Genomic DNA, 16,192 nt, shown 5'->3' on the forward strand with positions numbered 1-16,192 from the left:
AAGTCGAAAAGGAAGGTTTTGAGTGAGGAACAGAAGGGTTAAAATGAAGAGACCACCGCAAATTGAACGCTTCTGTTCCTCACTCCAAACACTCCTTTTTGACTTTTTTAGAAAGGAAAGAAAAAGGTGCAGTGGTCTCTTAATTCTTATCATATACACATATACATATAATATAAATCCTAAACTTTTAGTTACTGTGTGAAGTCAAGCTCACAGAACATACAGCATTTACTTTTTAGTCTCTCAGCAGACACTTCCATCCAGGGAAGATACGCCATCATATCATTCATCACACCAATGATATTTAAGGGGAAACCAATGACTCATCCATCCCAGAGAGAGAGCCTCTACCCTCTCTCTCCCCTGTAATCCATTCATGGTCACATGTACAATTGTTTCAGAGGAGATGGTTGGAACACGTAAAAAAAAAAAAAAAAAGCTGGCCATTCGGATGCCTTCACAAAGGAAAGTCCCCATCAGCAGTTCATTGGCCAGAATGGCTTCCAGGCTCAAGTCTAATCCAGCCTGTGAGACCAAAGTCCATTCAGTCCTGTTGGCGGCTGATGTTATCCCTCTGAAACAGAGTCCAGGGACTGTGAGTCTAGGGGTTACTGTGTATGTGTGTGTTTGTTATCGTGTGTGCCTGTGTGTGGGTGTGTGTGCTGGGGGACCTTTGTTAGTTGATGCGTGCTGGGCAGCAAGATTTAGGAATGGAGTTAATTGGTCCATGGGGGCCTTATTGAAACGTTTGGTCTCTTTGCCAGCATTGGTGGGCATGGCAGCAGCACCTACTGTAGTTGATCTAATCCACACACACGCACACAAACATTCACAGGAAATGTAGTCATTCCATTTCGTTTCAGTGCCTGCAGTAACAAAAACACTGTTCTCCAGCACAGGCAAAGATGTTTCAGTGTTATGATATTTCAGTGTTATGATATTTCAGTGTTATGATATTTCAGTGTTACGATATTTCAGTGTTATGATATTTCAGTGTTATGATATTTCAGTGTTATGATATTTCAGTGTTACGATATTTCAGTGATATGATATTTCAGTGTTACGATATTTCAGTTCTTTCTTTTTCTGTACCTATTCGCTGTTCTGATCGAACTGAGCAGCCTGTTAACTCAATGACTCACAGATGTATGACGGATGGGCTACATGATGGGCTTTGAGAATAGGTATGATGTCACAGTTTGTCTGCTCTCTCACCTGCTAGTAGAAGTGACGTCGATAAGTCTGGGGGGGTTGACAGACAGACGGGCATGCATGACCCAGGAAAGTAAGTGGAGAAACAGAGGGTGAATGGCAGTGAGACAAAAGATGTAAGGGGAATTACGGTATCATGCAAGATTTTTAAGAGATTTAAAATGAGCCATCAGACGAGATGAGACGTCCGTCTGCCAAGAGTTCAGGGTTCATCTCACTGTGTCAACGGGCGCAGGAAGTTGAGACGCACGACTGACACTTCTAATCCTATCAAGATAAAAACAGACCAATGACATTTCCCTCAGCATGTCTGTGTGTCTAACCTACGCTACGCCCCTTTGTGTTCATTGATCTCGGCTGAATGAGGCTCTTCACTACGTCACCCTCGGTAGTTTCGCCGTCCCGGGAGCACGACAATTCCACTCCGGCCACGACCGTCAGCGGAGGAGCGCCTTTTGTTGCCCTGTCGGTAATGATTGATTACCTGGCCCTCGTCAGTTAACCAGGCCCCCGCCTCTGAATACCACGGCGGTAGGAGAGCTCTGGCGGCACTGTCCCTTTGTTTACTGTCCATGTAAAATGTCAGCGTCCCTGCCTTCGGAGGCGGGCAGATTTATGCGAGAAGAAAATGAGACCTGGCACAGACAGACCGGAGTGGCTGTAAACAGATAGGGACAACACTCTCGCTGAAGACAAATAATGTGTTGATTTTTGTAAATGAGTAATACCAAAGGTGCCGTGATGCTCTTAATTGTGTACTTTTTAGGTTGATTTCGAAATTTTGGTCACACTATTTTAAGAGTCCCCAATTTTCATCTGTAGATGTTCTATAGATAATCGTACCATCCGCAAAAGTTTGACTAAATATCTATTGATAAAAAACTGTTTGTTAAGGTTCGGGTTAGAATTAAGTTTGGGACTCAAAATATAGTGTTATTTACATTTAAATAGTATGCACTTATTGAGCTTAAGGGTATTATAAACCCAGAATACATTGCAATATTTATATCCAAAATAATCTGGTTATCTATGTTGAGCCATTAAAAATTAATGAAGGCCCCAGGTTCATTTAAGCCAACACAGAAACACTGCAGGTGATTTTACTTAAATTGTCCCTACTTATGATCAGGAAAACACCTGGTCTTAGCTCTACAATTGGGAAAAGTAGGACAACCGTAATGTTACGGTAGGACAATTATAATGTAACAGTGGAACTGTTGTAATGGTAGAACAATTATAATGTAAAGGATATTAACGTAAAAGACTACCATAATGTAATGTAACGGGAAGAGTACCATAATGTAACGGAAGGGCTATCATAATGTAACGGGAGGACTATAATAATGTAACGAAAGAACTATCATAATGTAACAGGAGGACAACCATAATGTAACGGGAGGACTATTATAATGTAACGGGAGGGCTATCATAATGTAACGGGAGGGCTATCATAATGTAACCGGAAGACTATTATAATGTAATGGGAGGGCGACCATAATGTAACGGGAGGACTATTATAATGTAATGGGAGGGCTATCATAATGTAACGGGAGGGCTATTATAATGTAACGGGAGGGCTATCATAATGTAACGGGAGGGCTATCATAATGTAACGGGAGGGCTATCATAATGTAATGGGAGGGCTATCATAATGTAACGGGAGGACTATAATAATGTAACGGGAGGACTATCATAATGTAAGGGGGGACTATCATAATGTAACGGGAGGGCTATCATAATGTAACGGGGGGATTTGAGCTGTGGATACCTCTTGTTTGCTGGTGCAGCAGCCTCCTTCCTGGAGCCGGAGGGGGACGTCATCGTGCCGCCGCTTTTCTTTGGTAGGACAGTGCCATTGTTGACTGTAGGCCTGAGAGGAAGGGCAGCCATCATGGGTCTGGCTGTAACACAAACACACGCAGTAGCACAGAGTCAGGGGTAAAACCACAATAGGAACGGGTGGATGAAATGCTTTTGTAACTCTGTTGCTAGGAGCTGTTGGCTGTTGCTCCAACCAAAGTTGTCCTTAACCTAATTCAAATGATAAAGCAGCTAATAGAATCAGGGGTATGTAACTTCAGTTGAAGTGAAAAAAATCTAGTTGCCTACACAATTCTTAAATGTGGTTAGGGAAGAATGCAAAGACTGGTTGACACCTTTCCCCAACATCAGTGGTATGGACTATTAAAATGCAACAATGTGTAGAATATTGGAACACATTTCACATTCTAATTGGGTGCATATACTTCACTAGATACATTGTAAACCAGCCTGACGGTAATGTCGATACTGAATCAGAACAAGACAGTTTTAAGATAATAATAAATTGTAATAACAAAAGATTATCACACACTGTATGTTTTTTTTTGCACCCTAGGTAAGGTTACAATGAGGTCGTGATAATAAAGAACCAGAGTAGCATTCTGCCTGCAGGCCGTTCTTCCTTCAGAACTCAAGAGGCCACAAAAATTCATGAACCAACAGTTCACTATACTCGCCTCTCTGCTCGAAAATCACATCCATCTTTAAATGACTCCCCGCTCTCCTCTTTAACATCATTAGGGGCCCACTTTACTTCCTCAGCGTAATTGCTAACAGTGTTGATAAGGGCTGCAAGGCCACTATTTGTATGGATGGCAGAACAGTGGCTATGAAATATTTATCACTGCAGACATACTGGTTCAGACAAATTGGCGGGGCTTGTTATGCTTGCTATGCCTGGCTGGTGCTGTGTGTGAGTGGGTGAGAGTGTGTGTGCACGCTTCTGATCTTTGATATGTGTGTGTTTGTGTTTGTGTGCATGCATCTGATCTTTAAGTTCTGTGTGTGTGTGTATATACTTCTGATCTTTGAGTTCTGTATGTGTGTTTGTGTGTGTGTGTGTGCGTGTGTGTGTGCGTGGGCAGATGTACGGTCGTCATTTTGATCACCCTGTTGCAGGAGAACTTCCTTGTTTGGAGAAAAAAAATTCTAAGCTTCTGAAGTAAATTTTTTACAATTAATATAATAAAATACACATAATTATTTATAGTTCCTGTTGCCTGTAGGAAATTGGCTTGAATTAAGATCTGACATCTGTATACAGCAGAATCACTCTTGGCAGAGCACACTAAAATATCAGAATCACATCAAACACCGGCACCAAGCAAAGACACAATTGGGGGGAGTGAAGGAGAGAGAAAGGGCTAAAAGAGTGAGGCAGGTATGGAGAGAGAGAGAGAAAGAGAGAGATAGAGAGAGCAGTGGATAAATAGATAGAAATAGAGAAAGAAACTGAGTGCAAAAAGCAAGACAAAGACAAGGATCCAGGAGAGAGAGAAAAAGAAAGGGATAGAAAGAGGTTGGGAAAAGACACAGAGACAGAGATGGGGACTGCGGGTTTTAACAGAACCACTGCTTTGGCTCGGCTCTGTGCTGAGCAGTGACTAATAGTGTATCCCCCCAAGGCGCAGCCAAAATACATAACATGTGACTCGTGCATATATAACGAGACGCACTGCAAATCACAAGTGTCTCACAGTTTGTCTGTGAATTGCACCCGTAGAAACGTGATTGAACGTGAGTGTCAGGCACCGAGCGGCGGAAAACCGTTTCTGAGGATACAGTAGAACACGGGGTTTGCACCAGGGGGTGGGGGGGGGGGGGCACTAACCACATTTCCACCTGTCAGACCCACAGCGCTCGCCGCCTAAGATAGGCGTGGCCAAACACAGGGAAGACATGCGTCAAGCCAGAACCGTGCCAGCGTCTCCGCAGAACTCTGCCAATCACTCGCACCGTGCCGAGAGGGACTCGAGGGGCTCGCACGGCTGGCGCGCGCACGTGGCAGTCGACGTGGGCACTCCGTCACCGGAACCCAGTGGTGCTCGGCGAACACCGGCGCTCGACGGTACAGTTTACATTTTCAAACTTCTTTTTGCCACAGGCAGTATCACAGGAGGCCTAAAATGTGCACTGTACTGGACCTGGTTGACAGGCACAGGGGCAGTGAGGGGAGGAGTACAAAGCAGGCCATTTTGGGGGGGTGGTGGGGTGGTGGGGGGGGTCGTCCTACCTGGCCTTCCACCACTGCTGTCTGAAGAGATGGACCGTTTCATCAAGGACAGGTCTACAGCTGCGCACACCCCCCCCCCCCCCCACCCCGCACACCACACACACACACACACACACCACACAGACACACACACACACAAACACACACCACACCGGCAGAGTCCAGGAGAGCAGGACAGGAGGACCAGGGAGAAGCGTAAACAGAGCGATTCACGGCTGGAGATACACCATAGAAGGACAAGTCTTGGCCAAAGACAGTTTACACGTGCTAGTGTTTGTAATTGGCTGGGTGCGCGTGTGTGATCTACAAGTTATGTTCCATAGCTTCTGTGTGTCCCTGTACGTATGTTTGTGTATGTGTGTAATTTCTATGAGTGTGTGTGTGTGTGTAATTTCTATGAGTGTGTGTGTGTGTAATTTCTATGAGTTGTGTGTGTGTAATTTCTATGAGTTGTGTGTGTGTGTAATTTCTATGAGTTGTGTGTGTGTAATTTCTATGAGTTGTGTGTGTGTGTAATTTCTATGAGTTGTGTGTGTGTAATTTCTATGAGTTGTGTGTGTGTGTAATTTCTATGAGTTGTGTGTGTGTGTGTGTCAGACACATCAGTTACCTTTGGTTGGCCCCCTCCTGTTGCTCATGGCGCTCTGCTCCTCGGAGGCATTGAGGCGACGCACCACGTCAGCCAGCGCCGACTTCAGCAGCTGGATCTCGTCCTCCTGCATCTGAACCCGCTGCTCCAGGGAGGCGATACGGTCCGCAACGTCCATACTGCTGGCTGCAGATGCGCTGTCATCTGAGGACGGCAGACACCCATGCAGTAAGAAGGGATCAGACAAAACCTCTGCAACAGCTGACCACACACACACACACACACTCACACACACCTTACAGTCTCAACCAATGTGGAACCCTCAGTGTTGTTGCAAACTGAACCATTTCATTCGTTTCTATAGAAATATTGATTGGAATTTTCTCTTTGTCAACTGAAATGATTTAGCAATTTGTAGCGCACTTAACACAGGGGTCCACCGTCCACAGAAAATCAACATCAACAAAGGACAAATCTGTCTGTCTGCTGGTCTGTCTGTCTGTCTGCCTGCCCATTAACCCTCCAGCCGGCCTGTCTGCCTGCCTGTGTGGTGGTTGAAACGGGCTGAACCATCCCAGTAACCGTGTCCCATCGGGGGGGTCTTGGCGAGGGGTCTGCTCTGTCACGGATGTTGTCGGGGTGACGGTCATAATGGAGGTCCTTGTTGTGCCCCCGTGGGGCCTGGAACCAGCCAACCCATGAATTATGTAGAGCTGAAAGCAGCTGGTAATTACCCAATCAAAATAATGTTTATATGAGGTTTGAGTCTGTGTTGAATTATTAAAAGATGGTCTGGTGGGTTAGGTCGACACGGGGCGTAGATTCTGGTAAAAAAAAAATTTTTTTTTAAATGTGAGACATTGCTCTTGGTCTGAGATAGGTGGTTGCTAAATATATTTAGGTGCATGCTTTAGACACGACATGAATTTGTGGCCAATATAGGGAGATGTACAGGCATTGGTTGGACTTCTGCAAACACTGAATGCCCTAGTCAAAAAGATGAAAAACATAAATCTGGAATGAGTGACATGTTAATGGATGAATACCACCCTTTTGTCTGCACAGACCCCCCCCACCCCCCCCCCCACACACAGTCATCCCAACCCAACCAAAGTCCTCCCCGTGGCCTTCAGCTGAACCGATTTAAATTCACTTGGCATCCCAACAGTAAAGGTTACTGATTACAGTCATTACTGTACCGTCTTGATTAATGCTCCATTGTAGAGATGGGCCGGGCTAAGCCACCTCACACTGGCCCCGTGGGGCTGTGGGGCCATCCGACCGACTGCATTACACTGTGACTGCATACGTCGATAAACAGACGTGGGAATGAACTTCCAGATCGTGGCTGATGTATAGAGGTGAAAGCAGCCACCATTCCCTGCCACCATCGCGGAGGCAGGTAGCCAGACTGCGGTTGCTCCATCGTTCCGTGATATTTGGAGGGTGAAATGAACACGTCACACCACAAATTGCTTCAACTCCTCTGGTGCATCGATTAAAACCAACCATGACTGTACATTCAGAAAGTGTTTTTCAACCCCTCTGTTGCACCAATGAAAACCAACCATGACTGTACATTCAGAAAGTGTTTTTCAACCCCTCTGTTGCACCAATTAAAACCAACCATGACTGTACATTCAGAAAGTGTTTCTCTTAATCGCGACGGCAGAAATGCTGCAAGGCCAACGGTCATCTTCACGCATATGGCACTGAAATCAACCGCGGCCAAGCCAAGCGGAAGGATTTTCATTGGACTTCGAATGATTCCTCTTAGGACTTCGCTGTAACGTCGGATGTGCTTCTACAGCGACCCTCTCCGAGGAGCACGATACCCTGGTCTCAGTGTGTGCAGAAGCTTCGGGGACGAGCACCAATAACGTCTGCGTGTCCCGGCGATGATACGGTCGTGATTGGTTGGACAAAAGCATCGCTCTCAATTTACTATTCATCATACCACCCAAAACAGACTGCTTGATAAACCAGAAAAGCAACTAGGTAAGCCGAGTTCAGCCGGCCCGTAATTACAAGTGATGAACATTGTTGCCCTCACTGGATTCGAACCCAGATCTCCCACATGAGAGGCTGTGTCTTTAACCACAGACGCCACAGAGCTATACATTTGCTTAGTATCGGTATAGCGTCTCAACATTAGATCCTTTAGTCACGCATTAACGTCACTCCAAGTTTGAATATTTAGCTAGACATCATTGCGCAGTGTGTGGTTGCAACCTGGTCTCAGGAACCTACGTAGACTATTTTACGAAAATCCATTGCACCTGATTTTGTATGGTATGTGACGTTGCGTTAGGTTACATTACAATGGGCCACCAAAACGTATGACACATAACGAAATTATTAAAACGTAACATATCTTACGGACGCTATTACGACGCATCACATGTTATGAGCGCTATTAAAACGTAAAATAACATACGATCGACAAGACTGGTTACAAGTTCCTCACTGGAGCAGTGGGTAGCGCACCTGTCTAGGATGTGGAAGGTTGTCAGTTCGCACCACGGTTACTGCTTTTTTTTCTCCATTCAGACTCTAACGCTATTTTACTGCGAGTAATATATCTTACGAAATCCCCTGCCTAAAATGTACGTATAATAGTCAACGTCATCCTTCTGAGACCAGGTTGGTTAAACTGACTAACGTTTCTTATCAAGTTTACCTCCTCCACAAATACCATCTATGAACTGTATGGCTTTTGCCACTGGCCGTTTGAACAGCTTATTAGACAGTAATAGGCTTACTAGTATCTACTAAATTACTAATTGGAATAGTCATAAGAATTGAGCAATTTCTAGCAAGACTTAAGATTAACTTTTCCCTGCCAAAACTATTTTATTTCATGGCACAACAACGTTCATTTTTCTTTCATTCGATTTAACAAACCTGTCTGTTTTCCAGTCATAAAAAATATTTCTGTGAGTTGACCACTAATCAACTCATCAAACAGTATGTTGGAGGTAGAAGGCCATTAAAGAACAAGATATATACTTCTAAACAGACAGACCTAATAAAAGTATTGCCCAAAGAATGTCCATCAATTTGTTCTGTTTTTCAACACATCATATTTTTGTAAATAGAAAAATAGGTGATTCATGTCTAAGCAGACCGCCCAGATAAAAATGTTGCACAAAATATGTACAAACAATTTGTTTTGTCCTTCAGTTAAGACAGACAAAAATTGTCCTTGTTTAGTCTGGTAGCCAAGACACAAAGGGCCGGTTTCACAGACATGGATTAAGCCTAGTCCATGACTAAAGGTCCTAAAAGTCCTAGACTAGGCTTAATCTGTGTTTGCGAAACCAGCCTTATGTGTCCTTAACCTCTGTGCCTGTGTCACTAAGACATTTATTCAGGATACCGGATGTTGTCCCAAGAAAGTCAAAATTATGGTTGCAAAAAATGTCCATTATCAGGAGGGAACATTTAGGGAATCCAGAATTCTCTAAATAGTATATCTGGAAAACGGTGAATCTAGTGAAAGTTCAAGTAGTCCAAATTCCCTTGAGAACCCTGACATTACCTTCCTTATGGCCTTACCTCTGTGCTAACCCATCTACCTGTCTGTTTGCATTACCGCAAATGTCATTTGATATTCCTCACAGCGATTACCTTCTCCTAAAATAACCAATGCTGTGACGAGCAACAGCCGCCTCCGGCATGTGTTTTTAAGTGCCTGCCGATCAATTGAACATTGGCATTTCAACCTAAGACAGCCCGGGAGGAAGCCAGGCCCCTCTTTCCACAGACACATCTTCCCAGCCCGTACACAGACTCCAGGGCCGTAAATAATGAAAGGCATTGCACATATCTCCCCCCGTCCATTGCAGGAGCTTTGGTCGAAACCCGACATTGACAACAAACCGTACATTGACGAGACAGCCGTTTGAAAAGGAGCAGGGGGCATCTCGCTTCAGGTCTTTCATCCTGTGTAACGTCACTACCATAATCTCCTCTGCATATTGCATGTGGTATCTCTCTCGGCGGCTCACTCTGCTCAACATTACATTCACCGGCGTGACGGAAAATTAACGGTGAATTAACGAGAACTGAAAGGAGAAATATCTGACAAAATGAAAGCCAATTTACCAAAGAGAACTCATCTTTGTTGCTTTATAAGATTGCATTATTCTCATATTTCCAGGCCATTGCTTCTCTGGGAGAAAATATTACAGAGGGCTATTAAGCTTTGTGATTGATGTGCACAGTATTTCTTTTTAGAGGGCTGGAGAAGCCAAACAATAGGGCTAAATTGAGTCATGAAAATGGGACTGTAAGTACTGACATGCAGTGAGCATTTATGCCATCCCATCTCCCAGGACCAGTGAACAGCACTATAGACACCATTTCCACACAAAATCCATCAGACGGCTTGACCTAACCGAAAGCAGAGCTGGGCGGATTAGTGCTTTTCCAAAACGGTCCAATACTCCAGCTTTCGTGTTAAATGGTTAAATCGTGAGCAGACATTCTTCCTCTTTGTGAGGGGAGGACTACAATCAACCACTGTCAACTTTCATTTCCTCTTCCTCTGGCTTGAGGGATGACACTTCGAGTTCAGCACACTCTGGATTTAATTTGACTAAATGGTCACACCCTCACTGATAAGCTTTTTGACTCCAATCAAGTGAGATCAGACAGAGAGTTAAAAACGTATTGTAAAGCGGGTCTGCATGGCAACAGTTCGGCCTGATGAGCCGTGGAAGACCTCTACAGAGGATCACTGAGGAATGCTCACCATATGGAAGCAAAAATAGCCTTAATAAAAGTAGTTTTTTAGGAACACTGCAGAGGGTAGGCGTGGACGTGCCTTTACCACACACACAACTTCACCAGCAGAACTCCCCGGAAACAAGGTGGTTTCGAGCGGCTCTCACTACCATGATACTTCATTGATGTGTCACATCCTTCAAAACACATCCTATCAAAAATATCCGGACCTCTCATCAGCACTGCAGCGTTCAACCCCAAGCTGGATCATTTCCGCCCTAGCCACGGCCTACCGCGTTCTGCAGCGTACACGGGAAGAACAAAGACGCGGCATGTATCTGGTGAATTTCACGAGGAAGAAAAGAGGCCTCGCCATTTGACAGTGCGCCCCACCACAGGGACATCACACATTATGGAGGGGAAAAAATTACACTCTTCTCGTAACCTCTGCTTCATACACGAAGGCCACGTTATTTGCACGTGTTTCGGTCAGACCGGTGTGAATAGACAGGATAATCCCTTTGTGTTATCCACCTCTGGAAACATCAGTAGCACTCATCTTGGATTCTACATGATGGAAGGTGCCCTAATGACCCCCTGAGATCCCACATTCTCAGAAGTCCAACCCCCCCCCACCCCACCCCCCCCCATCCCACTCGTTAAAACCCCCCACTGCACTGGCTCTGTGAGGGTTTTGAAAGAACCAGTCATTTGAACCTCAGCATGTTATTTTAGGCTGGTTCACCTCACAGGTAGCTGTCGGTGAGTCTCCGGAGGTCAAGCACAAAGGGGGCATTGCGTGTTTTTTATGGTCTGCTGGTACAGGAAACCGGGTCGTTACCGAAAGCCAAGAGGGCCTTACAGGCTATCCTTGGAACCACAAACTTTTGGCAAGTGCCCCCCATCGCTGGGTCCAAAAGACCATAAGCCAAAAAAATAAACATTAGCATGCAAAGTGCACCTAGCATGTGCATACATTTAAAAGAGGGTGCAAGGAGCACAATGCCCCCAACACACGTACACACACGCACGAGCACGCACCCACACAGGCAAACAGACACACACTCACACACACACACTGGACACACCGAAGTGAGAGGATTAACCAGGGGAAGGCTGTCCGTCCCCTATGAGCTCTGGTAGTGTCACGGCACTGGATCTGTCGCACGTCGTTTAGGTTGACGGACAGTGCAGTACTTGTATCCGGCACTGGATCTGTCGCACGTCGTTTAGGTTGACGGACAATGCAGTGCTTGTATCCGACACTGGATCTGTCACACATGTCGTTTAGGTTGACGGACAGTGCAGTGCTTGTATCCGACACTGGATCTGTCGCACATGTCGTTCAGGTTGACGGACAGTGCAGTGCTTGTATCCGACACTGGATCTGTCACACATGTCGTTCAGGTTGACGGACAGTGCAGTGCTTGTATCTAAAAGATCACAAAAACCACCACGAAAAGACCTATGGTAGATCAGACTGTTTCGAGAAAGAAAAGGAAGACCGTAACAAAATAATACACTTCATCTATTGATTCCCGGTCGAGCTAAAGCATATCCATCCACAGAAATGTGGTTATGATAATTTCTTGCAATCCTCACCTTTAAACATTAAAGTCTTATTTTTTAAAGGCACTGTGTGTGTGTGTGTGTGTGCATGTAAAAGCGGTCTGGTCTCATATGCTAAGAGATTTACCAAACTGGTGTCAGGCCAACCAGAAGAAAATCTCACCCGGAGGCCAAAGAATTAAACAACACTCAAATGAGCCCTTTGGACTCGTAAACCTAGACATAGAACGGCACAGCTGACACCATGGGTCATGACTGCCGCACATCATCCCTGCCCTCATCCCTAAGGGCTGCACACAGTCTCACGCAGGCTCCAGCCCATGCAGATTTTTACTCCCTTAGAACACAACAAAAACAGAGTGACCCCCGCCTAGAGACGAGGCTGCCTTTTTCTGCTGACTCATCGCCAATCTCTGTGAGAGGAGGGGTACAGCAGAGTACCCATGGTAACACTATGTGACCAATAGACCCACACACACAAATTCACACACACACACACACACAGCTTTGACTTTCAAGAAGTCAGGCACAGCATTCGGGGCTATAACTCATGGTTCGCTCAACTCTCGTCTCTCGACACAAAGCTCCTTTCAGTGCTCTGGACAGGCCAACCTTCCGTCCCACAAACAAGGCTTTGTGTAACAATGACAAATGTCCAGGAAGATTAGGCGGTCCACTTGTTCTGACAAGTGACAGCATCGTTGTAAAAGTTGGGATTTCCATGGTGTGGAAACCAAAGACAAAAGACAGACTGTGGGATGTCCTGGGCAAGACACGGAGCCATGGCCCGATCGTATGTCAACCGACTGGCGTGAATCTTAGTTAACCCGGAGCTAAAGTTCTGCATAATTAGAAAAAACGTGGAATGTCATGGCTAACATGATGATGTATGTTGGTGATTCTAACAGATGCTGCACATACAGAAAGCCTGGGAATGCATGTCAAAGTTACTGCACCCTAACTGTCTTTAGGGAAAGGATGGAATGAGGATCAGAACTGCAGCAAAGGGCTCCACCCCTCTCTCTTTTCAAGTTACAGTCCACAGGCAGTTATGGCCTTTCCCGTACTGAAATTCTTAAGATATTAAAACCTGCAAAAACGGGATTTTGTCTGAATAACCAAGGTAGAAAAAACCCAAGGATGGGAACAAAGTCTGTTTTGTATCACTAATACCACTGAGTTATGAAAGACGTGTGGTATTATTTATTTATTTAGTCTGTCCATGAAAGATTAAGTCGGCATTGAGGAACGTTCCAGGAATGCAACCTTGTTTATAAAACTCTATGCATGTACATGTTTAAAGTGAAAGTAATATTTAACTCATCTTTGGAGGGAAAGAGTGAACCATAAAACGCTGCTTGGACACCTCAACTTACAATAGAGGATGTTTTTGAAACTGATAGATTTCGACATCACACAAATTCACACAATCTACCAGCCATCATATCTCTTAGCCTTTGCAACAACAGCAATCAACCAATCAAATCATTCAGCTCTGGGAGATATCACCATTGGTTAATTATATCTAGTAAGATGAAAACTGGGGCGATTAAAACATGACTTTAATTTATAAGGCCAAGCCTGTCTGTGGTTGGCCATGGCTTTGGGGGCGTGTAGATATGCTTGAGCATAGAATTAGCAATCAGCCAACTAATTAAATAATTAAGGTCAACTGAATTATCCACTTGTAATTTTAATGGAGTTCCTCTAATGGTCATAATATTTTCAGTGAAAATTTCGTAAATTTGAATGAAAAAAAATCCAAACACCAGATTTGAATAATCCTGTGAGCAACCGTTTTAGTTGCTAGGCTAAACATCTTTTGTTTTCCTGACTCTTGACAGCCGTGCTGAATTCCTTCCACATTGAAGTTTGTATTTACTGAGCACACAACAGGAAATGTTGAAAAGGATTTTAGATGGAAAACAAAGCTTCTTATTGGACCAGTCCAGGTTGTCCTTCTATTTAATTGTTTTCCGTTTAGTGCCTAATCATCTCTCATTAATATAAATGGTACAGTACCTTAGACCAGTCAGGACACAATAGGATGCCTGAGATGAGTAACAGCTTATGAACCATCACAATTTAGCAGGTGTTAGCATTGTCCGATATTTAGAAGGAGAGGGGATATTTGTCCCATCAGTTCCCAGTACATTTCCTTGCAGTGCCCGATATATCTTGCTACAACATCTACTCTGTGGAGCAGGTAGATGGTGGTGTCGTCATGGTGAACAATATTGTCAGTGAGTCTGGCCAAGACGCTGCGCGTGCACGGGTTTTGCCTTACAGCCCAGCACAAGTCTCGCCATTTACATATTATGCTAATTAAATAGTTGTCACGACAATTGGTGAAGCCTAAATAGGCTCCAAGTGGCTTCTCTCAACACGGCACAGACTCAGAACTTAATCAGGCATCTGACCAAATTACACGCACGTTTAGTTCTGGGTTAACAGAGATTAGGTCAGCGCTTACACACCATTCCAGGCCGAGTGAGCTCAATCCAGCTGAGGAATGAGGAGACCCCCCCTCAACGTTATAGCATGAAATGGCTTCTCTTCAGGATCCTTCGGCTGAAATACTCATGATTTATGACCCCTCCGGCGCCCTGTACTGAACGACTATCCCGAAACAGTAGTGAACCACTTCCACCAGCACTTACCCATGTCCAGTCGAAAACAGCATTTGCTTCATGTCTCCCCATTGGTATTCATAGGCATCGAGCAGAATGCATGCAGGGGCTACATATTATCCTGTGTGTGTTTCATGACCTCGCTATCTCTCTGTACCGTACGCATTCACACCGCTAGAGGCTAAAACACCCCCTGGCCCAAAGAACAGCACTCACACACAGACTCATCCTCACCAAGGGCCACGTCAGGGAACATTAGCTACTCTTTATGTATTTTCGACGTATCTGGTTCTGTGTACGCCTCATTGTTTTTATCGGTCATGGGTTGGTGACGCTGTTTGTGGGTCAGGAGAAAAGAAAAGGCAGAGAGAATGGATGAAAGGAAAGCCGTTCCCATGTGAGATAAACGCGCCTGTACGTGCGAGATAAACAACATGGAATGACTAGCCCGATGTTTTCGATGAAACAGACGTTTACTTGTCCGGGGGTGCCTGTTTTACTGGGTTCTCTGACCACGACGAACACGGCAAGGTTAATATGATTTGAATATTGCAGGAAAGGATCCAATGGACTGAGTGAACTTCGGTATGAGAGGCAACATGCAAAAGTTTAAACACATCTTGCTACTAAAACGGAGGATTCAGACAGTGGGCAGTGCATGCTCTAGGTGGTGAAACAATTCTGCACTGGCAAATGTTAGGTTGGCAACAATACACGTTCCCAGTCCCCAAGAGGTTAGTAGAAAAACAGTTAACGGCTTTGTGTTCTACAGTTGAAACGACAGCACAGAACATTAACAGTGACCTCTTTTCTTCTTAGATGAGGTGGTAGAAGAGGTGCCATGACAGACTAAATTCCTCGCATCAAGAGTGACTGAGGCTTATATACTCCAGTGGTGGAGAACAGCTTGAACGGAACCGACAGACAAAAGACAGAGAAACAGAGAGCCCAGCACACAGCTAAAGGGAATCAATCAATAGCCAATCTTAAAAATCAGCAGCTGTTTATGAGTTATTTTGCCCATGGATCAATATTTATTACAGTATACTGTTGACATGTGTGTTCTGTTACAGCTGTAGACCGGAGGCCCAGGGAAAGAGATTTCCTGCCGCTTCCAAGCAGGTCCCTTGTCTCTGTAAGCTTCAGAAGCCATCATGTGTTGTAGACATAAATCGCAGTTTGACAAATTAGTAATTGATTTTGAGGAGACACTAATTCAGAGGGACAGGAGCCATTAGGTTCAAAGGTGCATTCCCGGAATCTTGGTCACTGGGTGTAAAGTGCTGCTGTCGGGCCAAACGGCACCAAAAAAGGGGGCGCTGTGTCATTTACGCGCTGCCCGATGCGGGTCAAAACCCAGTGTGGTTTCAACAAATTAGTTTGTTATAGTCCACCCACTGCACCTTTTAT

The 16,192-nt window shown here is 44.8% G+C and overlaps 1 protein-coding gene across 8 annotated transcripts in view; it reads right to left on the reverse strand.

Annotated features, from left to right (window-relative positions):
* Positions 1 to 16,192, reverse strand: part of eml1 (EMAP like 1) — a 48,404-nt gene that overhangs the window by 16,687 nt on the left and 15,525 nt on the right. For 5 of the 8 annotated variants that reach the window (XM_034297307.1, XM_034297304.1, XM_034297302.1 and 2 more), the window contains exons 2-4: positions 5,877 to 6,059; positions 2,981 to 3,113; positions 1,216 to 1,242 (exon numbers count right to left, since the gene is read on the reverse strand). In XM_034297307.1, the coding sequence (XP_034153198.1) occupies positions 1,216 to 1,242; positions 2,981 to 3,113; positions 5,877 to 6,059 (343 nt within the window). The remainder of the gene's footprint in view (positions 1 to 1,215; positions 1,243 to 2,980; positions 3,114 to 5,876; positions 6,060 to 16,192) is intronic. The other 3 variants (XM_034297306.1, XM_034297303.1, XM_034297308.1) reach the window with 1 other exon arrangement.

Source organism: Esox lucius, chromosome 15 (genome assembly GCF_011004845.1).
Source record: "Esox lucius isolate fEsoLuc1 chromosome 15, fEsoLuc1.pri, whole genome shotgun sequence".
In the NCBI taxonomy this organism is placed as follows: Eukaryota; Metazoa; Chordata; class Actinopteri; order Esociformes; family Esocidae; genus Esox; species Esox lucius.